General features: G+C 34.7%; 1 protein-coding gene across 2 annotated transcripts in view; it reads left to right on the top strand.

The window, feature by feature from the left end:
- CDH18 (cadherin 18) overlaps window positions 1-26,951 on the top strand; it is a 403,581-nt gene that overhangs the window by 283,677 nt on the left and 92,953 nt on the right. For both annotated transcript variants that reach the window (XM_006726862.3, XM_031018262.2), the window contains exon 5: window positions 15,325-15,492. In XM_006726862.3, the coding sequence (XP_006726925.1) occupies window positions 15,325-15,492 (168 nt within the window). The remainder of the gene's footprint in view (window positions 1-15,324; window positions 15,493-26,951) is intronic.

Raw genomic sequence — 26,951 nt, 5'->3', positions numbered from 1 at the left:
CAATCAGAGCAATCTTTGCAGCCTACTGTGAATCAGCCAGCAGTCAAGGGGAGAATGCATATAGAAAGGCATGGGTGCGCTCAGAACACAGGGAGGCTGGGACACGGACAATAAAGTTCACCTTCTTCCCTAATTGATGGTGCCCAAATTAAGAAAAAAAGATTGAAAATAGTAGACTTTTAAGTGTTCTATAGACCTAAATTTTGGTAAGTAAGGACCTGAATCACAAGGTGATTAAGTGAAACAACGGCAAAAAAATCATATTTAACAGAATGCTCGGGACATGGAAGGTATTCATAATTATGTATATATGCACAAAATTAGAGATAAATGAGACTCATGACAGTATATAATAAAGTCCTGCTCATATAGTTAGGATTAAAGGAAACTGTCTAAAGGAAAGGGTCCTGGGTTTGGAAGTAGCACAGAGGCTTTTACAACAGCCAGAAGATCAGAAAGAACGAAGGGAAAATAACTGCACATTTGGATGAGAACCTGTAGGAAACATGGTTAGGAGATGCAATTCTGCTTGGAATTGCAAACAAACAAAAAACGCAAACCTCTGGAGCTACAGATTGAGATATTGCCAATGCTGAGGCAAGCAAAACAAATAGCTCACTATTCTAAATTCTCTAGGGGAAAATGCAAATCAGAGGATACTTCTTGAACTGTGAAGTTTCTGACTTGCATATTTGCTCTGGAAAAAAAAGAGTACATGCTTATCTTTGAACAAAACTGTAAAACAGAAATGTGGTTTTTTTTAAAAGGCAGATGATAACTATATTGAGAATTTGCTATGTAATATGCATTGTTCTAAATGTTTTCATGAATTAAGTAATGCAGTTTCACATTAATCAAATCAAATATTTGTTGGTGTTTCCATGTTATAGCTGAAGAAAGTTAGGCAAGAGTATGGTGAAACCAAGGTTTGAGTGTAGGCAACTGACTTTAGACCCCTAGATCCTCAACCATACCACACCACCAAAGTAAGTATGTCCTTTTTGCAAATTAGTCTACAAATATAGCTAAGAGAAAATCCCAATGACTAAAGCATGTAATTGATGATCAAAAAATGAAGTTCAAAAGAAACAGTAAATTTTTCAAAATTTTAAAGGAGAATAAGAAATATTAATTTATTTTTAGGGAGGTATAATTGACACATAACATGATAATATTTTTAACTATACAACCTAATGACTCAACATTGTATATATCATGAAATGACAACCCCAGTAATTCTAGTTGACATCTGTCACCATATATAGTCACAAATTTTTTTTTGTGATGAGAATTTTTGATATCTACTCTTAGAAACTTTCAATACATAACACATAGTATTAGTAGCTATAATCACCATGCTGTACATTACACCTCCATGACTTATTTATTTTATAACTCCCTTCATTTCACCCACCCCCTACTTCTCGTTCTAGCAACCAACAATCTGTTTTCTGTATCTACGAGGTTTTTGTTTTATTTTAGATTCCACGTATAAATGAGATCATACAGAATTTGTCTTCCTCTGACTTATCTCACTTAGTACAATGCGCTTGAGGTCCATCCATGTTGTTGCAATGGCAAGATTTCATTCTTTTTTTATGGCTGAATGAGATATTTTTTAAATAGTGCATAACAAATATAAATTTTAATGATATTAACAGCATGTGGTACTATCTCTGAGTGATTTTAAACATAGTATTGAATGATTATTATCTGTATCTCTTCAGTATTTAAAAAAGACAATATTATCTTGTCTTCAATTTTTATGGATAAAATGTAAGTTCCTTAAGACACTTTATAAGCCCTTCAACAAAGCTCTGAATGTTTTTGTGGTATCTAGTAAAGTTTCTTGACCCAGACTATAACTTAAAAATAGCCTCAGAGTTTGAGAAATTGCTGGTCCAGTGACCTTGCTAAAGTTACTACAAAGGAGATATTAAGAAGTAACAAAAAAAAATTATTTTTTAATTCTTTTAAGAAGTAAAAAAATATTTTAAATCAAGGATTTGAGTAAACAAATTTCTGTTAAAAAACAAAGAAAAAATGACAAATGTAGAATCATTTTGAAACTCAATGACGTAAGAAGGAGTAAAATTGAAAAAACTTATGTTCATTTATATTACTCTGCTGCTTCTGAATTAACTGAGAATATGCCAAAATCCCAACTTGATACACCTTCTCAATTATCCATATGCATTAAATATCTCAGGCTTATGGCTTACCTGTGCTCACATTTGGTGCTCTCTCTTTAGTTAATTCCTTTTAGAGTTATTTCTGGAAGGGAAATACTGCCAAGCGAGATGTGTAAACTCTTGCCTAGTGAGCTTATGTAGTAACTTTGACAAATGGTACTTGAATCAGTGGAAAGACATTTATAGTTTCTCTGGAAACCTAAGAGTGAACAGCATTGAAATAAGCAGCGAAAGGTGCTAAATCAACAAAAGTGATATGATTTCTAGGTTTGTTTTAATAGAAAAAGTCTCCAAATAACTAAATCAATGCCTCATTTGGTCTTTGTTCTTCAACCATCATTTGCCATGTTAATTTCCTTCCTAGTTCAATCCTTCCATATCCTTCTCTGATTATGTCTTGTTCTCTAATACAAATCACTCTTCAAATTATAAATAACTCTATACAAAGAATTCCAAAATATTTTCAGGAAACCAGATCTTTATATTCAGTCTGCAATACATTACATTGATTAATGCAGTATTTTTCTATTTACTTCATAGGCCGCCTTAGGTGCTTCTTTTTTCTGCCCTGTCCCCCTGCTAAGAAACAAAATGAGAAAGTATTGAATGACAAATTATTGGTTAAAGAAAGGTCTTGGGATGAGAATTGGAAAGTAATCTCAAACTGTAGGATCCTGATCCACTTCACAATATATGAGCATTCTTAGCTACAGAAACAAAACACATATACATGCACAAACCAAACAACAAACCAAAAAACAATGGATTCCTACTAACTCTGTATGCTCTTTCATGGAACACAGAAACAACATTAAAAATACAAATCTACAGTAGGACAAGGTTTATAGGTATTAGTTCTAGTTGGCAGGTGTCATGTAGGATATAGCTTGACAAAGGAAGGGCCACATTGATAATTAATACATGAATGGCAGAGGTGAGATGTGAATAGATTGTTTACATCAGTAATTGAAAAAAATTAAAAATAATCTGCTTCCCCACCACTTAGGTTTTTTTTTTTCCCTCTACAATGTTTTTCTTTCACTTTTGGGACACATTGTCTACTTTCCTAAGAGTGTCTAAGTGATCCCTATATTGTGCAAAAAATCCTCCAAATTTGCTGGAGGAAAATTCAGTGTAGTCCAGCTGTTATCATACTTTCTGTTTAAACCTGACTTATATATTATATCTTTGCTAACACAAAGGAGTAATTCTGCTAAGTCTGCCCATCCAATAGTTACATTTATAGAAGAAACAAAGAAATGTTATTTTCAGTCAAAATAGTCTTTTATGGGGCGCCTGGGTGGCTCAGTTGTTAAGCGTCTGCCTTCAGCTCAGGTCATGATCCCAGGGTCCTGGGGTCGAGCCCCACATCGGGCTCCCTGCTCGGCGAGAAGCCTGCTTCTCCCTCTCCCGCTCCCCTTGCTTGTGTTCCCTCTCTCGCTATGTCTCTCTCCCTGTCAAATAAATAAAATCTTTTTAAAAAATAGTCTTTTATCATTTTATATGCATTAAAATTAGAAATGTTGATTTTATCACACTTGCTTCTTTTTAATAAAAATAATTTCTGTCCTGATTATTAATATTTTAGTATACAATGTAAAGAATGAAGACTCAGTGAAGAGCAATTCAGGCCATTAATTGTAGTAAGTGGTACTCTCTTCATTATGTTGGGCAAGAGTGAGTTTATATCCATCCATCTCTTTATAACTATCAATATTATCCTGATTTGCCAACCCAGACCTTTCTACTGAATGCCATGTGTTCAACCACTCATTAGTCTTTTTCACATAGATAGCTCTTAAGCACATAAAAGTCAATATAGCCATGAATTAACACTCTCTTCACTGATCTTTATATTATACTTCTAATCTTGTAGAGAGACTCGTCACTGACCCAAGTCCTTAAGCCAAATACTCAAGTGACATTTGAATCACTCCATTTCCCTTATAGCCCACTTTCAATCAGTAATCTTGCCCTTAAAAACTTACTCCAAAATGTCTCACATATCCTTTCCTTCATTTCATATCTACTGTAAATTTAGATCTGACTGCCGTGTTTCCCATTTTGATGTCCCTGACATCAATTCGTTTCCTACACTGTTCAGATCACATCATGCTTGACTTAGCAACAGTGTTTGTCACTTGGATAATTTTCTGTTCCTTGAAATATTTTTCTAGGAAGTTACTCTCTTGATTTTCTTCTTTACTCAATGATTACTGGTCATGTGTTGCTTCCATATTTTCTCCCAAACTCATTGACATAGGGCAGTGTTCGATATTTGAGCTTCTTCTATTCACTCATCCCTTATGCTAATCTCATCATGCTTAATGGCTTTAAATATTATCTTTATGCTGACCACATTTATAACGCTAGTCTGGACTGCTCCTCTAAACACCAACATAATATGTGCCAGCTGAACTTCTCTGTCTGGTGTCTAGGAAACATATTACAGCTCATGTCCAAAGTCAAATTCCTGAACTCCAACCACTCCCCACACAAAATTCCCACAGTTTTCTGTATCTATCCAAAATCTTGGGTCACACTCCATTCCTGTTTTGCTTTCATACTACAGATCTCATTACAAAACACTACCTTCAAGACATACCCAATGTCCAACGCATCTCCTCACTTATATTCTAACTAAATTTATTGTAAATATCTCCTAACCTATCTCCTTAATACCACCTTCTTCCACACGGTCTTTTCCCAACCCAGCAGCCAAAACAGTCACGTTAAGACAGATGAGATCCTGTCATTCTTTTGCTCAAAACCTGCCAATCGCTTCCCATCTCATTTATTTGAAGGTCTTACAATAATGTGCATGTCCTAAATAATCTGGCCAATCATGTTATTCTGATCTCATCTCTTCTTGTTCTTTTTGCGTTAGAGATGCTGGCTGTACAAATTTCCAAATGATAAGAATCTTAAAACTCCATTATTTATAGGAAGTTATATTCTGTGTGTTCATTGCATATCAGTCATATGGAGGTCAATTTCATTTTACCTCTTCTCTTTATTCTATAAATACTATTTTTACCTGGACTGATAAAATATATTTACATGCACCATAACTGAAATATTTGAAATATATGTGTTTCTGTATATGTATGTGTATATGCACTCCAGCTCTGGCAAGAAGGGTTGGGTGGGTAGGTGAGAGAGAGGGAAGAAAAAATAATATTTAGGAAATACACAGTCTTGGTTTAATGGTGTTGGGGTAGATCTAGAAAGCCAACTATGAGTAATAAATGTGTGTATGCATGTATTATATGTGTCTGCATGTGTGCATGTGTCTGCATGTTCGTGTGTATGCATGTATGTATATGTATCTCTGTGTGTGTATTCCAAATTTGAATGCCATTGTTGTGTAGCAAAATTACCCCAAAACCCAGAGTTTTCAAAACAGCAGTAATTTTGGAAATCAGGCAGTTGAGAAGGGTTTGTCTGGGCAATTCTTTGATCCATGTGGCATTGGCCTGGTTATTTGGTAGCATTCAGCTGACAACTGGACTTGTGTGGATGTTTAAAGATGTGTCTATTCATATGCCTATTGCTTCAGTGGGAAGAGCTGGAGGATCTCAGATGGATCTCTTGCCCTTTCTATCTCAGGACTTCTCTATGTGGTCCCTTTTGCTGGGTAGCTAAACTACTTACTCAAAGATCAAGGTAGAAGTTTTCAGTCCTCTTAAGTCCAGGGATAAAATTGCATTATAATGTGACTTCCATTGTACTGTATTCATCAAATCAATCATAGTTCAACCCTGATTAGTAGTACTGATATTTGATTCCCTGCAAAAAGAAGAACATAAACAGTTATTGTCCACTAGGAGCAAGATGAATCTTTGGTTTCTAAGTTTATCAGTCTTTCTTCTGTTGTACAAAAGACTCAGTCCTGTGGTCTCTGGGTGGCTCACTTGGTAAAGCATCTGCCTTTGGCTCAGGTCATGATCTCAGCGTCCTGGGATGGAGCCCAGCATCAGGTTCCCTGCTCAGTGAAGAGTCTGCTTCGCCCTCTCCCCTTGCCCCTCCCCCCCACTCGTGCTTGTGCTCTCTCTCTCTCTCAAATTAAGAAAAAAAAGACTCAATCTTTAGCTTTTGGAGTCATATCTTTCAGTTACCCAGAATTATCCATGATTTGTCTGACATCTTGATTTTCCTCAGAACTTGGATTCCAATGCTATGAGAACCCAACCAGGCCAAGGCAACCAGAGATTGCTTTTGAAACACAGTGGCAAGATGTAGACATCTTTCCAAAATCCATTTCAGCCTCTTTTGTAGCATTTTCCCTGAACTCACAAGAAATCAGAAAATCACAGGGAAGTGATTATGACAGCAGAGTCTGAATTCTAATTGTACAGACTAAATGTTGGCTATCTCATACCTCTCTGTCCTTGGACAGTTTTCTTATCCTTTCTATTCTTGCAATCCCTTTATGCTGAAAGCCTGAAAATGTGTAGAATGTTTGGCCATCACAAATGTCCTGGCAGCCCTATGATTTTATTGGTATGCTTATTAAATATATTCACTAGCAAGACTGGCCTTTTGAAATTATAGCTTACATTGAAACACCAATAACAGATATAAAAATAAACAAAATGCAAAAAAAAAGAAAGAAAATCCAAATAAACCATTCAAAGTAAGAAGTATCTTTAACAATTTATCAATGCAACTGTATTCTCCTTGAGTCTGTCTGATTTATGCCTCTAAATCCACAGAGGGGGTAATACCTACTTTTGTGATGATGTTCCCCTCTCCTTATCTTCTCTGTCTTCCCCAACTCCCTTCCCCCTGCCCTCTCTTCCTGTCTCTCTTTCAAAACAGGCCAACCCTTTCCTATAGACTCCACAAGGTTAATTCCTTGAGATAATGCCACTGTAGCATTAGGATTTTAGTGTCAGGAAATCCTGGATTATATTTCAAGTTTTGCAAGTTTCTGGTCTGGGGAGAGTGACTTAAGCTTTGAGGTTTTTCTCCTATCGAGTGTATGGGCAAAATATATGAGATCTATACCTGAAGGGAGTGCCTGAGTCATAGTTCATACTCAAAACATGTGAATTCTCCTTCTTTTTCTCCCCAGGAGAAATAAAATGCTTCACCATCAATTTTAATGATAGGAAGAGAAAAAAAATAGAGAGGAGGAAAAATTGAATCTTCCTACTAAAGCATAAAAATGTCTTCCTTCATGAATTTATGGTTGTTAATTCCATGAGTCATAGCTTGAAGCTAAATATGTTGAGGGTTCTTTTTGTTCTTCTTTTAATTCTGGGATGCCAGGGTTTTATAGAATATTATATATTTTTCCTTAAAAATAAAATCAATTGTATAACAAAAATATAAATAAAATCTGAAGTAATCTATTACCCACTGGAACTTTAGAGTTTCAAATGTGCTAAATGTAGCTGTAGAGATTACCTCAACAGCTCAGCCACAGTCAGTAACAACATCTGACAAGTAGTGAAGCTTAGTCACACTTTCCACAGGGGCAGCAACAGAGCTTTTCAAACTTTCAGTCACTTGAGGAACAAAACAGAAATATTCAGAGAGTATTTTAATCACTGAGTACCTAATCTCTACTATTCTCCAACAATCATTTTCCAAGAAATCCAGTTTTCTTTATACAGCTATGCACATTCCAGATCCTCACCTTTGTTCTTATCAGATCCCCTTTCCATGGATATCCTATTTCTCCGTTCATGCTTCCATAATCTACAAATATTCTGTTCCACCATAAAGTACTCTTTGATCATACTCATCCATTTTGATAACTATGACCTCTGATGTCTGGGTTTTGTTTACCATTTAATAAAATATATTTTCTGTATTGCTTAATTTTGCAGATTTATATATGTACCTCCCTATCAATAAATACCCTAATCATAAAATTCTAATGTCACAAGCTCTGTCCTATATGTTTCTATATCTCACATTTTATACAGAGCAGAAACACATTCAACATACATTGAATTGGTGATGAATGAAGAAAATATATTTCTGGAGCTGTCTTGCTGATGGATATATATAGATTTAATACCTAAATGTTTTTGCTTTCAATATAAACAAGAACTTACGGAAACCCCGTAATCCTTACAAAGTCAGTAGGGAAAATTTAGAATATGTAGCTGAATAGATATCGTATATGATATACTCAATAATGAAACAAACAACAATTGAATAGCTAATATAATGAATCTGCCAGATACCTAGTACACCACAGTCAGGCAGTTAGAAAGTTGAATTTTTACTGCCTAGATTTTAAGTGTCATCATGTAGAAAATGATTAATGAAACTTCTAAACATTTCAAGTCTCTCAGTGTTCATATTATTTTAAAGAAACATCTTCCAATGAAATATGAGCATCTTGAAGACAGATATCTTGTCTTCTCAACTCTAGGTGGGTATCTCAAATTTGATCATTCATGAAAATTACAGAAGGAGCTTGTCACAAAAACTGATACTTTGACCCACTCCCCCAGATTCTAATTCAGTAGATCAAAGGTGGCTTCCTTAAATTTGCATGATAATTGGCACTCCATGTGATTTTTGTTATTAGGTGGCCCTTGTACCTCATTAGAGAAATACGGGGGGACTCCTATATATTTTAATATACATTACATAATGATATGATAGACTTTAAATGAATGAATGAGTAATGGAGTAAATTAAGAAAGAAACATAAGAAGGAGACAAAGTGTGTTGTAGTTTAGACATGGAAGAAAGCATGCCCGTTTCTCTTGTAAATGCACATGTGGACCTTGGTTGTTTCTGTAGTAATCTGAATGTGCACGCTGGTTTATTTGTTCTAACCTTTAGGAATTTTATTTTGTGGTCTTGTGTAGTATTACCTAAGGAACTAGATTTGTACATTTCCATCTTAAATTCTTTTTAGTGGGTAAAAATGCAAGAACACATTTTGCAGGATATATTGCTCTATATGAATATTGTCAGTCAGGGAAAAAAACATATGGTAGGCCCGTGAGCCGGGTTCTAACAAGTAATGCTTATAACCACAGATGAGTTTTCAATGTTACGAACTTGTATTCAGCAGAGAGTAATTCCCAGTTACAAGCCCCTACATATCAAGGTGATTGGGAAGCAGTAGTCAGAAGGTAATTTTCAGGCAGTGGGGCACCTGCAATCATTTACCAGGAAGGTAATAAGAAACAAAACAAAATGATACAAGGGTAATCACATCCTGTTGATTCAACCCAGCTTCACAAGAGAATAAGAGGCAACTTTTCCGGTTAAAATTTTTGAAGTAAACATTACTAGTGAAGCTTATCCAACAAACATTCAGAATATGGTATTACCAGTTACCTAGCATGTTTTTAATAAAAATAAACAAACAACAACAATAACAACAAAAAAACAATAAACTAATTTTAGGTAATTAATTTAGCTGCTCTGTATTTTTTTTTTTTAATTTACTTAAAGAAAAGACCATGTGGTAGGTATGTCCTTTTTATCAAGTTTATTTGGAAGGCAAAAGTAAGTTACAGTACAACCACTGGGTAGATTGATACATGGCAGAAAGAGCCAAACAAACATCATTTCTTACTTGGACTGTGCAAATATAGTCTATCCAAGCTTTTTACATGAGTTTAGGCTTCACAGTTTTGAAAAATGTATATATTCGTTGTCTGTGTGCATGTGTGTATCCCCGTATGTATACTCATTTATTGGCATGAAAAGATGGAGATAAAAAGTAAAGAAATGTATAAATACATAGTGGCAGCGCTTCATCTTTTGAGTTTTGTCTTTTCAAACTATGGCCTGCACCCACTTGCACTGGACTCACCTGAAGGAGTTGTTATGGCTGTTGGGGGTGGTCATTAAGAGGATATGACCTCCAGTTGACCTACAAGCTGAACCCAGGCAATCAAAGATTCCTCACCTCCTCCCTTGTCTTTGAAATATTCTTTCTACCCACTATCCCATAGTGGAAGCAGTTTTTTAAGAAAGCAGTCTGAGTAAGCAGTATGTTGTTGAGACCATCTAGACTGTTTTTATGACTGAAACCACTTAAGTCCTCTGTATAAACTTTTAGAGAACATTCTTGTAAGTGGGTATGGAGATATACTCATCTTACAGCTTTCCAAGGCCAGTCTTATATGTAAGTTCCTTTGCTTTTTAAAACTGCCACCTAACAATCTGTAGTGGGCAGCCTCTTTCTTTGGTCTCCATCTATGGGGGGAAATTTTTAAATCATCAATGGACTGAATATTTGTGTACCCCCCCAAATTCATTATGTTGAAACCCTAACTCCCAAAGTGACAATATTTTGAGATGGGGCCTTTAAAAGGAATTAGGTTTAAATTAGGTCATAAGGGTGGGGCCCTCATGACAGAATTAGTGGATTTATAAGAAGCACAAGAGAACCATATTTCCCTTTTTTATCTTTGTGTACAAATTGGGGAAAGCCATATGAAGACATAGTGAGAAGGCAGCTGCCTGCAAGCCAGGAAGAGAGCTCTCATCAGGAAAAAAGATGACACAGACATTACACCCTTAAAAAAAAAAGTAACCCAAAATGGATCAGAGACTTAAATATAAAACACAAAACTCTAAAATTCCTACAAGGAATTGGGAGAAAATCTAGATGACCTTGGACATGGCAATGATGTTTTAAATATAACACTGAAGTCATGAACTGTGAAAGAAATTAATTGTTAATCTTGACTCCAATTTTTTTTTAATTCTACACTGTGAATGATATTGTTAAGAGAATAAGGAGATAAGTCATTCCTGGCAGAAAATATTCGAAAAAGACAAATCTGATAAAGGACTATTACCTAAAATATACAACAAACTTAAAACTCAACAGTAAGAAAACAAATAACCCAATTTAAAAACTGGACAAAAGACCTAACAGACACCTCATCAAAGAAGACATACATATGGGAATAAGAATTTGAAAAACTGCTCAACATCATATACACAGGGAAATGCAAATGAAAACACCAAGACACCACTACACCCCTAATACAATGGACAAAATCTGGAACATTGACTACGACAAATGTTGGATAGGATGTGGAGCAGCAGTAAGTCTCATTTACTGTTGGTGGGAATGCAAAATCATACAGCCACTTTGGCAGTTTGGCAGTTTCTTACAAAATTAAACAGAGTCTTACCATATGATCCAGGAATCATGCTCCTTGATATTTATTCAAGGATTTGAAAACTTATGTTCACACAAAAACAGTATACAGGTATTTATAACAGTTTCATTCATACTTACCAAAACTTGGAAGCAACCAAGATTTCCTTCGGTAGGTGAATGTATATAAACAAACTGTATATCCAAAGAACGGAATATTGTCTAGCACTAAAAAGAAATGCGCTATCAAGCCATGAAAAGACATTGAGAATCTTTAAATACCTATTATCAAGTGAAAAAGGCAATCTGAAAATATACACTGTATGATTCCGATTATATGATTTCTGAAAAAGACAAAATTATGAAAAGAGTAAAAAGATCAGTGGTTTCCAGGTATTGAGGGAGGGAGAGATAAATAGATGGAGCAGAAAAGATTTTTAAGGCAGTTAAACTACTCAATACTATAATGATGAATATATTCCATCATTGTCCAAACCCATAGAAAGTACAACACCAAGTGATCCCTAATATAAACTAAGGACTTTGGGTGATAATGAGATTCAATATAGGTTCATCAATTACAGCAAATGCACCATTCTGATGCAGGATGTTGATAGTGGGAGAGCTGTGTGTGTGTACTCCGAGAAGGAATAGGGAGAGGGTTCACAATAACTGTACTTTCTTCTCAATTTTGCTGTGGACCTAAAACTGCTCTAAAAAAGTCTATTTAGAAGGAAAAAATAAGTTACTGGGCATCAGCTGTGTTCTAGGCTACCCCACTTACAAGCATCTGGGAAATGTGTTAGAAGGAGATTATTGTATACTGGGATCATATTCCTATGACAATTTGACAGAGCATTCTCCAGTTACCTATGTGCCTTTGGGGGAAGTCATAGCTAAGCACATCCACTGAACCATCTTGAAGAGAATTGTGAGTTGAAATGGGTTCTTAGGTAATCATTTCTGAGAAATATGTATCAACCCTGGACATACTGTTTTCTTTCCATAAGCAAATTTGGCTGACAAGTTTCTTCTCCCCTTGTGTCTGATGTAACTCTACTATAAAAGAAGGGATATAATGGCAATGGAATGAAATTACTGAAATTCATACTCTAAAACAGGGCTTGTGCTGATTTCTCTTCTCTGATTCTCTTAAATGAATAACATTCGAATTGTATAAATATATCTATCATTCACTTTGTAATGATTGATTTTACTGTTATATTTTTATATTTAGCAAATAACACTTAAATGATTTCATTGTAAACCTTTATCCTGGACAATAATGTCAAACTTCTACACACCAGAGCCAAGTCCCATTTATAATGTATTATTTTTAGAGCATCTTTATTTTTTTTCAAATATTAGAAAATATATGTTTCTTTCATAAAATATTTTCATAAATTCCTCGCTTGTTCATTTCTGCATCAATTCAATTCCTTTTTATACAATTATCATATGTGATAAAACATTTCTCTTTTTAATGAGGATGCTTGAGGCTTTTTTGTATGCATGAATTAGTTGAATCATTTATTACCATATTATTATAATTTCTCTTGATAAGAATAATTTTCATTTTTATTTAGCTTCAGGAAAATTTTCCTGAACTCCCTCAATTAAAAATTCACAAATATTGAAAGTTGTGGGATCGATTTTCCTGGTTCCTGAGGCTCTCCTCTCAAAGTCATTACACATACAATCAATTTGGTAAAAAAAAATACTGTTTCAGTGTGCTATGTTCAAACTGATTGACTAATCCTTTCCACTTCTAAAAGACTATTTTTAACTTGAATATGCAACCCTATTTACTCTCATTATATCAATATACTGTCTATAAAAATGTTTGTTAAACTCTGTAGTTGGCAGTTATTATAATCGGCATTGTCCTATGAATTGCACTACTAACTAATCAATTGTGTGTTTGGTTGAAGCCATTGGTGCCTTTCTCAAAAAGTGACATGATCTCTGGGGCGCCTGGGTGACTCAGTAGGTTAAGCCTCTGACTTTGGCTCAGGTCATGATCTCACGGTCCTAGGATCTCATGATCTCAGGGTTCTGGGATCGAGTCTTGCGTTGGGCTGTGCACTCAGCTGGGAGTCTCCTTGTCCCTCTCCCTCTGCCCCTCCCTGTACTTGTGCTTGCTCGCTCTCTCTCTCTCAAATAAATATTTTTTTTAAAAAGTGACATCATTCAAATATTTTTTAAGAAGTAAAAAAACGTAGTTGTTAAATGTTGACCTATGTATGGAGTAGCAAATGTGTTTATATTATATATTTATATGCATATATAAAATAAATGTAAATACATATATGCATATACTTATTTATAATATAGCTCATCTACATGAGGACTTTTTTTTATAACTCAGGTAATAGTCCCTGACCCTCTGGAAAATGTGTTTCCAGTTTTTAAATTTAAGGTTCTACTGACAAAGCTATCTAATTTATATGCACCTATGTTTGATACAAATGGAGATATAACACATAACATTTTTTTATATCTTTATTGAATCCAAGTACTAGTTCATAAAAAAGTACCTTTAATGTGTCCTTTGGCACTATGAAATCAAGAATGTGATTTTTACCTGGTATTTTTGGAATCAATTTCATCACTTTGTTTTGCTTAGGTACTTAGATCTAGTTCTTATTGTGGTTGTTATATCCTTTTAAAAACAGTGACTTTCTTAATCTGATAAATGTTAAAATGACTCCTGCCTACAATCTTTGTTCAAGTACCCACAATTCTTCAATGTTTTCCATCATCAAACTTTGACAACCCTGTCAGGAAGCTATGTAAATTGTTCTGTAAAGAGGAAGATTAACCTCTCCTCAAATCATCTTATCTGACACTTGTGAGGAGCACAACTTGTGAAATATTTAGTAATCCAGCAGAGGAGCAAGCTTGGGCTGTGCAGCTGCCCTCCAAAGTACCCTAAGGAACACAAAGAAATGAGCTTCCTCTTTTTTTTTTTAGTTATGTTATGTTAATCACCATACATTACATCATCAGTTTTTGATGTAGTGTTCCATGATTCATTGTTTGCATATAACACTAGGTGCTCCACTCAGTACGTGCCCTCTTTAATACCCATCACCAGGCTAACCCATCCCCCCCACCCGCCCTCCCCTCTAGAACCCTCAGTTTGTTTCTCAGAGTCCATAGTCTCTTTTTTAAAAATTTTTTTATTGTTATGTTAATCACCATACATTACATCATTAGTTTTTGATGTAGTGTTCCATGATTCACTGTTTGTGTATGACACCCAGTGCTCCATGCAGAATGTGCCCTCTTTAATACCCATCACCAGGATACCCACCCTCCCCCCCTCCCCTCAGAACCCTCAGTTTGTTTTTCAGAATCCATCATCTCTCATGGTTAATGGGCTTCTTAATTGCCATGAATAGAATGTTTTGGGATTTGTGGTTTTAAACAAAGGATTTGAGGGTGCCTGGGTGGCTCAGTTGGTTAAGCGGCTGCCTTCAGCTCAGGTCATGATCCCAGGGTCCTGGGATCGAGTCCCGCATAGGGCTCCCTGCTCAGGGGAGAGCCTACTTCTCCCTCTCCCTCTGCCTGCCTCTCTGCCTACTTGTGCTCTCTCTCTCTATCTCTGTCAAATAAATAAATAAAATCTTTAAAAAAAAAAAACAAAGGATTCGATGACATGGTTTTAGTAACATTTTTTTTTTAAGATTTTATTTATTTATTTGAGAGAGAATGAGAGAGAGCACATGAGAGGGGGGAGGGTCAGAGGGAGAAGCAGACTCCCTGCCGAGCAGGGAGCCCGATGCGGGACTCGATCCAGGGACTCCAGGATCATGACCTGAGCCGAAGGCAGTCGCGTAACCAACTGAGCCACCCAGGCGCCCGGTTTTAGTAACATTTTTAAGGCAGTGTTTGTCTCAGAAGACTGGCTTTCTCATGAAAGTATTTCATTTAAAAATGCACTTCTTAAAACAGAAAGAAAAAAGGTATATCTGTGCTATTTCTCATTTAATATATAATCCATACTGTTTTTTTTTTAAATATGTATTATAGGAGTTATTAGAACTGCCTTACATAATATGGACAGAGAAGCCAGAGAACACTATTCAGTGGTCATTCAAGCCAAAGACATGGCTGGACAAGTTGGTGGGCTTTCTGGATCGACAACGGTCAACATCACCCTGACTGATGTCAACGACAACCCCCCACGGTTTCCTCAGAGTATGTACTGGTTTCTTATGACTTACATTTATTACTCTTTATTTGCATAAAACAAAATGAAATACTTAAGTATATGATGTCATGTTACTGTTAACTTAAATGGGAATATTTTGTGTTTGTGCTATATGGTTTCCTTTCTATACACAAGAGTAAAGAAATCACTCTGCTTATTGTCTCCTGAACCCGGTAGATAATTGCCACCGTGTTAAAAAATATGTGTTTCAGTTGGCATTATAGTTAAAAATGATATACTGGTACTAAGTACCACTAAGTATATCTTGCATTTGCTAAAGCAGTTATGTGTTAATAAGGTATACAGGGAGATACCCAAAATACATTCTGATCCTGACATTCTACTCTTGCAAAAAAAAAAAAAAATTGCATATGTGCTTTTGGTGACTGAAATTAAAAAAAACAAAATCATGTTAAGAATGGATGCTCTCCACACCCACCCACCCATCCACACACACGTGTGCACATACAAAACAACCCACAGCAAGGTGCAGCTAATACAATAAGGTCTGCTCTCAGTAGAATATGAACCTTGTAAATGGAGGGCACAAACTTTCAGGCAATTCAGGGTCAGAAGCTGTCAGTTCTGTTGAGTGTGAAGAAAAAATGGTGTTTATGACATCATCAGAATGGGAAAGAAATACATTTCAGTATTTCTAATGTGGCAGAAATTGTGGATGACATTTTATAGAATAATCTTTAATTATCATAAAAATCCTGTAGGGGTGCTATCCCTTATGTCCTTTCGACACATGATGTTTAAAAACTGTCAATTCAGGCTTTTCACAAGTTTGTGTAAAATACTTTCCCCCACTATATCTCTTAATATTTCTCTTGGTACACTCCAGGCCTAGCCACAATGGTATACTGCCTGTTCCCAAAATATAATAGTCTTACACATTCTTAATTCAACCCAGAATTTTCCATATTCACATTTCTCTGTTTAAAAGTCCTGTTATAATTTTCTCTGAAATTTGTTGCAGAATTAAAGAGTTAATAAATTCTTGTTTTCTGTTACATGGCACTTTCATGTTATATTTATTTCCATAGGTACATATGACTTCTACTATTATAAGTCTCTTTAAGTAAGAATGATGCTTAAATTGTCTCTGTAACCATAAGTGTTCAGATCAGAGCCCAGCCCTTGATAAATGATTGCTAGATGAATGAGTGGATGAGTTGAATTTAAATACTCTTTCAAACTACCATTGTTAAAAGACATACAAGTCAAGTTCATAGTTAGGTAGCATCAGTTTAAAATATTGGTTCTAGAGATGGGGCATCTGTGTGGCACAGTTGGTTGAGCATCAACTCTTTGGTCATTAGATTGAGCCCCGCATTGGGCTCTGCTCTCCGCGTGGACTCTGCTTTAGACTCTCTCTCCCTTTGTCCCTCCCCCCACTCTCTTTCTCTAAAATAAATAAGCAAATCTTTAAAATATATATATTGGTTCTAGAGATAGATTATGTGACCTGATTCATTCATGTGGCCTTTGTTCTATGAAGAAAGTAGGTTTATTATAAATCATAGATAAGTTCACATTACATTAAACCACAAAATTCAATTTTATAACTTTACAAATTACAGTGCATTTGTGTATTTATTTCATCACTCAGTTCACACAATGTGCACATACACATATACCACTCTATTAATGCTATTCTTATGTAGTATAAAGACACTAAAGTTCAAAGATTTTTTTTAATGAGCAATAATGCTAACCTCAATTGAACATAAACTGTATTACAGTTTACAAAGGCGACTTGTCTACCTTATTTTCAAGTAGATACTATCGCTGCTATTTGAAAGATATAGATTAATATTACACCTCTTAATAGAATGAAATTTAAGGGTACACTACAAAGATTCAATAATGCTTGATCAGGATGCAAATAGCATCTCTCACTCTCTCCCTCCTTTTCTCCATAAACTAATGTTTAAATTTATGAGTCCATTAAAGTTGATTTTAAAAATCAACAGAAAACTGTACTTGTGATAAATATGGAGAAATTATTCCTAATTTTATTCTTTTGATTAATAACAGGGTTATTGTTGAAACATCAGGTTATGGTGAAAACTCTTATCTTACCTGATGGGGAAACAGAATAAATGTACACTCTCTGAGTGAACTCAACGTATCTAGGAAGGTCTACCTTTCTTCCGTCAGGAGCAGTCTATGCAGAATGACAGGCAGATGTCAACCCTGCCACATTGTGAGATGCACTTAGAGTTTTGAAGCAGAGTCAGTACGCACCCAGAACCTTACACTCTGACTTGTTTAAGAGATACTTTAATCTGTACTCATATTGCATTAAACACAATGCTGCTTTCAGAATAATTAGTGTCATCTTGACAAGAGTGGCTTGTAGTAAATTATTTTTAATTTACCTCTAAGCATCATAACTCACCAAATGGCTACATATATAATGGGAAACTGTAAATGCTTGGCGAGAAAAGAGATATATTATGAGGACTTATGTTCATGAAGCACCATGAAATGCACAAATCTTTATAGAATTCAACTTATGTAAAGATTATATCCAGTCATCAAATGGATCCAGTAGTTTGTTTCTCTTAAGATGTGACTTTTTTACATGTCTCCTTCTGACTTCTTTCTCATTTCACCTGTCTCAGAGAGCCATTGTTTTTATATCACTACTATGATCAACTCTAGCATAAACATCTGCACACAAAACTTTGCAAAAATATTCCTTCAAAGCATTTTTCCCCTTTTTCTTTTGTCTGTAACCTACCATGCCCCGAGGAAGTGAATCAGTTTGTTATATCTTGTACTTTCATGTTATCACTGTATTTTTTAATTTGAAATAAATTGACTCTGAACAAGTGTTTGAAAACTAGGGAATGAACTAGACCGATAATTTCCTTTATGAAGACTTTACACTAGGTAGTTGCAAACCCAGTGACCTAGGATGAAAGGCAAATAAAGATCCAGGCTGAAGTAGGCTGCCTGTCACTGTCAGGGAGACAGAGGGCAGAATAAAGACCGGTTGGTACATGCCTAAGAATAGGATGGCCACTGCTCAGTTCTACATAGTGCATACATGTGGCCAGGAAAATGTTAAGAAAGGGAGACCCTTGCAAGATTCAGAGCGAAAGAACAAATCAGCCCTTCTATATTGAGTATTTACTCAAAGGACATAATTGATGCCCAGTTCTCCTTCACAGAAAAATCTTGGGGTGTAAAATTCCCCCATATTATTCCTTCTCTTGAAAGGAATGTATTCCACTTCTTAAGATTCTTGCAATGCCCTTTTCTGGTTTTAACTATGTTACAGTAATATTGCAGTTATCGCTTAATTTATTCTTAGGTAGGTAAAAAGTCACTGACCTCCATTATTCTGTGTAAATAATACGCACATAAAAATCACTAACTTACATGAAAATTCACAAAGCGGACTTTCTGTACTCTAAATGAAAGGATCTGTATTTTTACAATTGCCTTTGAGTAAGTAAGAATGAATAACCTATTCATAGTTGATATAATGCTGTGGAATATTTGGAGGATCAAGGCCTAAAAGTTCAATAGATGGCACTACTTTCTATAATACTAAGAGTTACAGATGTTTTACCTGCACTGAGTAAATCTTAATGTTGGTGAAAAATAAAACAACTGATGAATATATTGATGTTGTTATGATTTCGTTGATAGCAAAATATTTTAGAGGAAAGAACATTATTTTCACTTTATTATTTACATTTTCATGAAAAGAAATCTAAATGGCATTTAATATATTCAGCGTTAATATTTTATTTGAAACAGGAATTGAAAGAAACAAAACAAGAAAGCCTCTCCTTTGATCAATCAAAATGTGAAGTGTATGTTTTAATTACCAGCAAGTTGACATTTCTCTAGTGTACTTTAAAAATGATATCTAGTTCATTTTTTCTTTTTCTTCAAGTCTTTATTTAAATTCCAGTTAGTTAACATGCACTGTAATATTATTTTCAGGTGTAGAATTCAGTGAGTCCCTTACACACTATACCCAAGTGCCCTCCTTAATGCCCATCACCCATTTAGCTCAACCCTGCCCACCTCTCCTCCAGCAACCCTCAGTTCTCTATATTTAAGAGTCTGTTCTATGGTTTGCCTTTCTCTTTTTTTTTTTTCCCCTATGCTCATCTGTTTTGTTTCTCAAATTTCACATATGAGTGAAATCATATGGTATTTGTCTTTCTCTGACTTATTTTGCTTAACATAATACTCTGTACTTCCACCCACATCATTGCAAATGGCAAGATTTCCTTCTTTTTATGGCTGAGTAATATTCCATTGTGTGTGTGTGTGTGTACCACTTTATCCATTCATCAGTCCATCAGGTGATGGACATTTGGGCTCGTTCCATAATTTGGGGTGCATGTGTCCCTTCAAATCTGTATTTTTGTATCCTTTGTATAAATACCTAGTAGTATAATTGCTGGATCATAGGGTAGCTCTATTTTTAACTTTTTGAGGAACCTCCATACTGTTTTCCAAAGTGTTTGCACCAGTTTGCATTCCTACCAACAGTGTAAGAGCCTTCCCCTTTCTCTTCATCCTCGCCAATATCGGTTTTTCCAGCCGGTGTTATTTTTAGCCATTGTGACAGGTGGGAGATGATATCATTTTAGTCTGGTTACAGGTATGTATTTTGAAACTTGCTGAGGGTTTTTCTAAATGTCAGTATGTATTTCATTGAGATAGTGTCCTTATGTACTTTAGGAGAAGGTAAATTCTACAGCTTCATACTTAGTTTTCTACACATGTAAATTAGTTCAAGTTTATTCATTGTGACATTCAACTTTCTATATCCATACAGAATTTTGTTTGTCGGCTATTGAGAAATATATGTTAATGTATCCCACTGTTTCACTGGATTGTTCTATTTATCCTTTTATTTTCTTTTGGTTTGGGGTTTTTTTTTAGATATAGTTTGAAATCATGTTACTGGATGTACACAGATTTAAGGCAAGGTATAGTCCTCTTGGATTGAAAATATTTCATTGTGGAACATCTTTCTAATAATCATCTACAACTTTAAGTCCATTTTATCTGTTATATAACACACCAGACTTTTTTTTATTTTTGATTAATGGTTAGATGGTATAATGTTTTCCATCATTTTACTTTCAAAGTATATTATTTTTATTTTTTAAAAGTTTCATATGAGCAAAAAAAAAAGTTTCATATGGGCCACTAACCTAAGTTTCTGCTATTATTTTGTTTTACTTTAATCTGGTTTCACAGTATCTATTGCTTATTTTTATTTAATGTACGTACAATTAATTACTGATATATTTCTGTTCAAGTCTACCATCTTGCTATTTTTTTTTAATTTTTGCCCTTTTTCTTCTTTTTTACATTCTTTGAATTAGTAATATTCTTCACTGTCTTCATTTTCTCCTTCAGTAACAATTTATTTTACTTGTTTTTTTCTTTAGTATTTGCTCTAGATATTATAATTTATTTTAGTTCATCTTAAATTATAATTTTATCATTTGAAACAAATGGAACAACTTTAAAACTGTTTAACTCCATTGCATTGATTTTTTTTTTGCTATTTTGACATCTTATATATTAAACCCTACATAAAATTGTCATTATTTTTGTTGTGTTAAATAGTAAATGATAATTTTTAAGTCAATAATAATTTATCCTTTTTGGTGGTATTTCTTCTTCCCTGTATTGCTGTGTTTGTAAAGGAAATTCTAAATTTTCTTAAAATATCCCTTTCTGCTGTTCCTTTTAGTACTGGTCTACTGTCAATGAATTCTTTCCTTTTTTTTTTTTTAACTTATAATTTTGCTTGCTTTTTTTAGATGGCATTCCCACTAGGAGTAGAATTCTAATTTGGAGGATTTTTCTTATTTTAGTAATAAATTATACAACTTAATTGTCTGCTGACCACCCTCTTGTCTGTTGAAAATCAGTTATCAGTCTTATTATTGCTTCACTGTAGATTAGTTTATTCTACTTTAATGGATCTTTCTTATTTTAAATATTTTTATTTGAATTTGATATTCAAGAGTTTAACTATGGTGCCCCTAAGAGTTACTTACTTAAAAAAAAAAAATCTGCTTTTCAGTTATAAGGAATTTTTAAGCTATTTTTTGTTAGTGCTAGAAAGTTTTGGTCAGCACTTATTCAAATATTTCTTTTATTTTACTTTATCACTTCTACTGGTTGTGCAAAAGCATGCATGCTAGGTCTTTTAGCTGTGTACTATAAATCTATTATTCTTTTTTTGTGTGTTTACTTATTATTTTTATCTCTCTCTTCTTAACTTGCATATTTTTATTGACTTTCATTTTAGTACAATAATCTTTTCCACTGTGTTTATCCTCTAATAACTTGTCTATTAAAGCTATTATGTACACACTTCAGCATTGAAATATTTTTGTTGTATAATTTTCATGTGACTTATTAAATACACATTATTGGTATCCGCTAAAATTCTCTACTTTTTTCCCACATGTTCTTAAACATTAATCATGATCATTTCAAAACTCTTTTCTAATAATTCTAATATCAACATCATATCTAGGTATTTTTATTGGGTTTTTTTTTCCCTTTTGGTTTTGGTAATTTTCCAATTAGAAGCCTGCCTTGGAATTATTGATTGAAGATTATGTATAAACACTTACAGAAGTCCCTGCTTATGTCATCTTCCTCCAAAGAGTTATTTTCTTGTAGATATATGGAATTTCATTTACCTAAATTAGTTAGATTTTCTTAGAACTGCTTTGTTTCATTTTCCCCTTATTCCTGGGATGTAGCTCTTATTCCTAAACACAAATTTTTCTCTAGTATCAATTGAAGCATTTACCAGTTCTGATTCCTAGTGTCTCCTGGCTTCTGAAATCTCTATTAGCTCTTTTGTCTTCCTGTTTTGCTTTGTCTTGGTTTCTTGGAGTCTCCGCATACGCACATGTTGTATATGTATCTGCAATTATCACAGGAATATTGCTTCACATTTTGGGGACTATTTCTCTGATGTTTCTTCTTTCTATGCCTTTGTTCTTATTTGAGCTACGATGCCAGGGCTGAACCCCAACCTCTCTCTCCACAAACTAATTGTTGCTTGGATTCTTTCCCCTAGCACTGCATATTTAACAAATGCCCTGAATCATTGTCAATATAAAAACTCATATTGTTGGGGCACCTGGGTGGCTCAGTCGGGTAAGCATCTGCCTTCAGCTCAGGTCATGATCCCAGGGTCCTGGTATTGAGCCCTGAGTCTGGCTCCTGGCTCAGCGGGAGCCTGCTTTTACCTGTCCAACCCCCACTCATGCTCTCTCTCTCTCTCACGTTCTCAAATAAATAAATAAAATCTTTAAAAAAACATATTGTTTTTTTACAACAGATTGTATCTCAGGGCACCTGGGTGGCTCAGTTGGTAAGCGTCTGCCTTTGGCTCAGGTCATGATCCTAGGGCTTGGGATCAAGCAAGCCCTCAAGAGCCCTGCGTCTGGCTCCCTGTTTAGCAAGGAGCCTGCTTCTCCTTCTCCCTCTGCGTGCTGCTCCACCTGCTTGTTCTCTCTCTCTCTGTCAAATACATAAATAAAATCTTAAAAAAAAAAAAAAAAAGGATCATATCTCATCCAGGCTTTTTACATTGAATACTCTCCAGTGACTTGAAATAGTCATTGTATTTTACTGTGCGGCTTCTGCAGCTATACTCCAGGCACGATCACTTCACCATCTTCATTGGAATGACCAGCCCGCTGAAGTTTAAATGGAAAGAACATGGATAATACATGAATAGTATGTCAACTTGATATCTAATATGGTTAGATTGAAAGTATAAATTCAAAAGAAAGCTGGAATTCTCAAATTAACTGTAAAACCTAAAAGTTATTGGTCTATTGTAAATATTTTTTCATTCTGCTTTGTAGAGTCAAAGTGTGTTTATTTAATGTTATGAGATTTAGTATATAAAATAAGAATAATTAAAAGTTATTATATGTTTATTCCATTAAACAGGGTACAGATACCTTTAGGGCATATTCTTTCATACAAGGTAATAGCTATAAATAAATAAGGCTGTGGCATTCTATTAATTTTAAAATTGAATATTTTGAAATAATTTACGATAGTCTATTTAGTAACTTACCAGTTATAAAATGTCAATCATTTTATGATTTGTTTTTAATCTATTTGGCTGTATGCTATGGCAGAGTTGTAAGATTGATTCCTTTTCTTTTGCTCACCTATTTTGTATAGATATGCATGCTTATGGTAATAAGCATATATTTCTTAGAAATTATATGATTGTTACTAATTAGTCTTTACAAATCGTTTTTTTAATTCTTCACAGAATGCTGAAAAAAGTAGGAATGATCTTCAATTAGAATTTATAAGTTTACAGTTTCTCGGATTTTTATGTCATGTTTATGAATAAAAGTGAGAGAATGCTAAAAAAAAGTGGCCCCCTTTACTAGGACTTTGAAAAAAATTTCTTAAAGGATAATCAGCTTTGTAGTAATGCATGTTGACATATGGTAACAGCAAATGTGTTAGGGTAAGCAAATTTATTTTTTTTATTTTTAAAATTTTTTTTTAGGTTAAGCAATTTTAAAGGTACTATTCCATAGTACAGTGGAATTCTAATATAGGACATTTGTCCTTTTAATGTGTGACATTGTAATGTGCATTCAATTGGCTGTAGTATTTGTCATACTTTATTCATATAGTAAAAACATTGCAGCCAGGGCTTAGCATAATGATTAATGATCAGTATTTAATAAGAGTTTTTTAGATGCAGGAAAATCCCACATTCCTTGTGTGTCTTTTTAAATTTGAGAGTCGCATTTCCAAGGTAAACTGCATCTGCTGGGTAAAGCAATTTAAAGTAGAGATTTAGAAACTTCCTGGTTAATCTTATATATAATGTCGACATCCTGGATAAGTCAGATATCACAGCCTAACCACTTACATGTCAATCAGCCTTCCCCCAGAATCATCTATAAATAAACATTTATCTTATATAAGTAGTCACTTTCCCAGGTAAATACTATTAAGGTAAGAAAAATATTAATTAGTCAAAATAAATATAATTATCAAATTGATTACAGCTTTTATAGGCTGGGACCCAGGGTTAATTTTAGGGAATGACTTATTTACTGATCTGGCAAAATTACTGAAGCAAAGAGACAAGGTCTTTTAAAAAGCAATTAGAATCAATATTATCCTGGGGGGTGGGGCAGTATATTACCAGGGGCAAGCTTCAATAAACCAAATGCCCTTTTATCATTCTCACCAAGTCTTCCTTTCTTAAATGTACTTCATCTAATCATTAGCATTTCATGATACAGTCTAAGAAATTATGTGAAAGGATCACATATGGCATATGAAATTATAGCTCATTCAGAAACAGAAATATGAAATGATGATATTTCTCTCTCTCTGCCACATAAAATTACATAGTCTTAAAACCAAAATGGATAATTACAGCACCATTTAAAAATGTGTTTGAAACTTGCTAATGAGGTAAAATACAACTAGAAATTTCTCATGTACACTGAAGCTAAGAGAGAAAAAAAGAAAAGAAAAAAAAAACCCTTTATCGATATACTACAGGTAACTTGGTACCTAAATTTCTGTAATACATATTGCATCACCTCATATCTCAGCAAGTCCCAACTTTATATGCAGGCATTTAAATGATAATTATGTCAATATATTTAACTTTTCCAGATAAGAGAAAACACTACCTTGAAATAATTCCAGGCATCAAAATATTATAGATCCTTTTGTAAACAATTGATATAACAGACATTTCATTTAGTGAAAAAATTCTCTCCACTGTCTAATTTTTTCCATGAAAGTTATCTAATTATAAGAAAAGAAATTTAGGTGTAGAAATTATGAACGTTTTGCTTTGACAAAAATGCCTTCTAATGAGAAAAATGAGCTTAAGTTTAGAGGATGAGGAGACACATTGTGGTGGACCTGAGCACTGATTTCTGTATTTTAGAAAATGGTTGGCTCAGTACATAAGACTTAGCACTAGAATGTAAACTGGCAACAGCTACTAAACTTCAGAGTCTCCTTTTTAACAGAGTCACATCTTCAGCTGGTGAGCTTTCGCTGTTGCATGTTTGTATAGGTACTCTCTGTGCTCCCTGTCTCCCTGAGGCTGGAAATATAGAGAACATTATGGGAGTCAGGATTCCTTTCTACTGGAACTCTGTTGTAGAGTTCTGTGCATCCTAAGTGTCATACTCTAGAATAATGAGAGTTTAGGGAATTATATGTATTCTGCTACTGATATAATTATAAGTTTTCCCCCAATAGACTTTATATTTCCATGTGATTGTAATGCACTTGCACAAGTGGCAAATTGGCAAGCTGATGTGGAAGTCCAGAGGGAGCATAAGGCAGAATGTAGGTTCCAGAACCTGGTATCTTAGCTTGTTAGCCCTAGAAAGGGAGAAAGTGTACAATTACAAGAATTCATTGGGGATGTTACTAGAGTTAGGTGTCTGGCATGAAACCAGGGCTTGCTCTGAAATGGAAAATGGAAAACTTCACCTCCTAGTAAACAGAAGCCACAACATAGACACTGACATTAAGAATTGACATTAAGATCTCAAACAAACTGGGGGAAAAGGAGATTAGATACAACTGAATGCAGAGTAGGTAAATTGGAAGATAAGTCTGAGGAAACTAGCCAGAATGCATCAAAAAGACCAAAGATAAACAAAAACAATTAAAATATATAGTAAAGGAAAACAAAGTTCCAATGTATAATACTAGGAGTTTCGGATGAAGACAGCAAAGAGAATTATGAGGCAGTATTTAAGAAACAAACAAACAGGGACACTAGAGTGGCTCAGTCAGTTAAGCGTCTGCCTTTGGCTCAGGTCGTGATCCCAGGATCCTGGGATCTGGAGTCTCACATCGGGCTCCTTGCTCAGTGGGGTGCCTGTTCTCCCTCTGCCTGCCTCTCTCTCTCTGACAAATAAATAAATAAAAATCTTAAAAATGAACAAACAAGCAATAAACTAGACTGAGAGTTTTCAAGAATAAGTATAGAGGGGTGCCTGGGTGGCTCAGTCGTTGAGCGTCTGCCTTCAGCTCAGGTCAAGATCCCAGGGTCCTGGGATCGAGCCCTGCATCGGGCTCCCTGCTCTGTGGGAAGCCTGCTTCTCCCTCTCCCACTCCCCCTGCTCGTGTTCCCTCTCTTGCTGTGTCTCTCTGTCAAATAAATAAATAAAATCTTTAAAAAAAAAAAAAAGAAGTATAGAGGTTAAACCTTAGACAAATAATCATAAGAAATCTCAAATGTGCTGGAAAAATATTATCACCTAGATGTGTATGGTAAAGTTTAGAATATGAAAAACAAAGAGAAAGAAATTTGACACTCCATGGGCTTCTCATTGACAATAATGGAGTACAGATGACAATAGAAACTTGGCCTCAAATTTAATGAGAAGATGAAAAATAA

This window comes from Leptonychotes weddellii, chromosome 7 (genome assembly GCF_054177405.1).
Source record: "Leptonychotes weddellii isolate Sample4059 chromosome 7, ASM5417740v2, whole genome shotgun sequence".
NCBI classification, from domain to species: Eukaryota; Metazoa; Chordata; class Mammalia; order Carnivora; family Phocidae; genus Leptonychotes; species Leptonychotes weddellii.
Note: the sequence above shows the minus strand (reverse complement) of the source record. Positions and strands in the feature narration are given on the sequence as shown.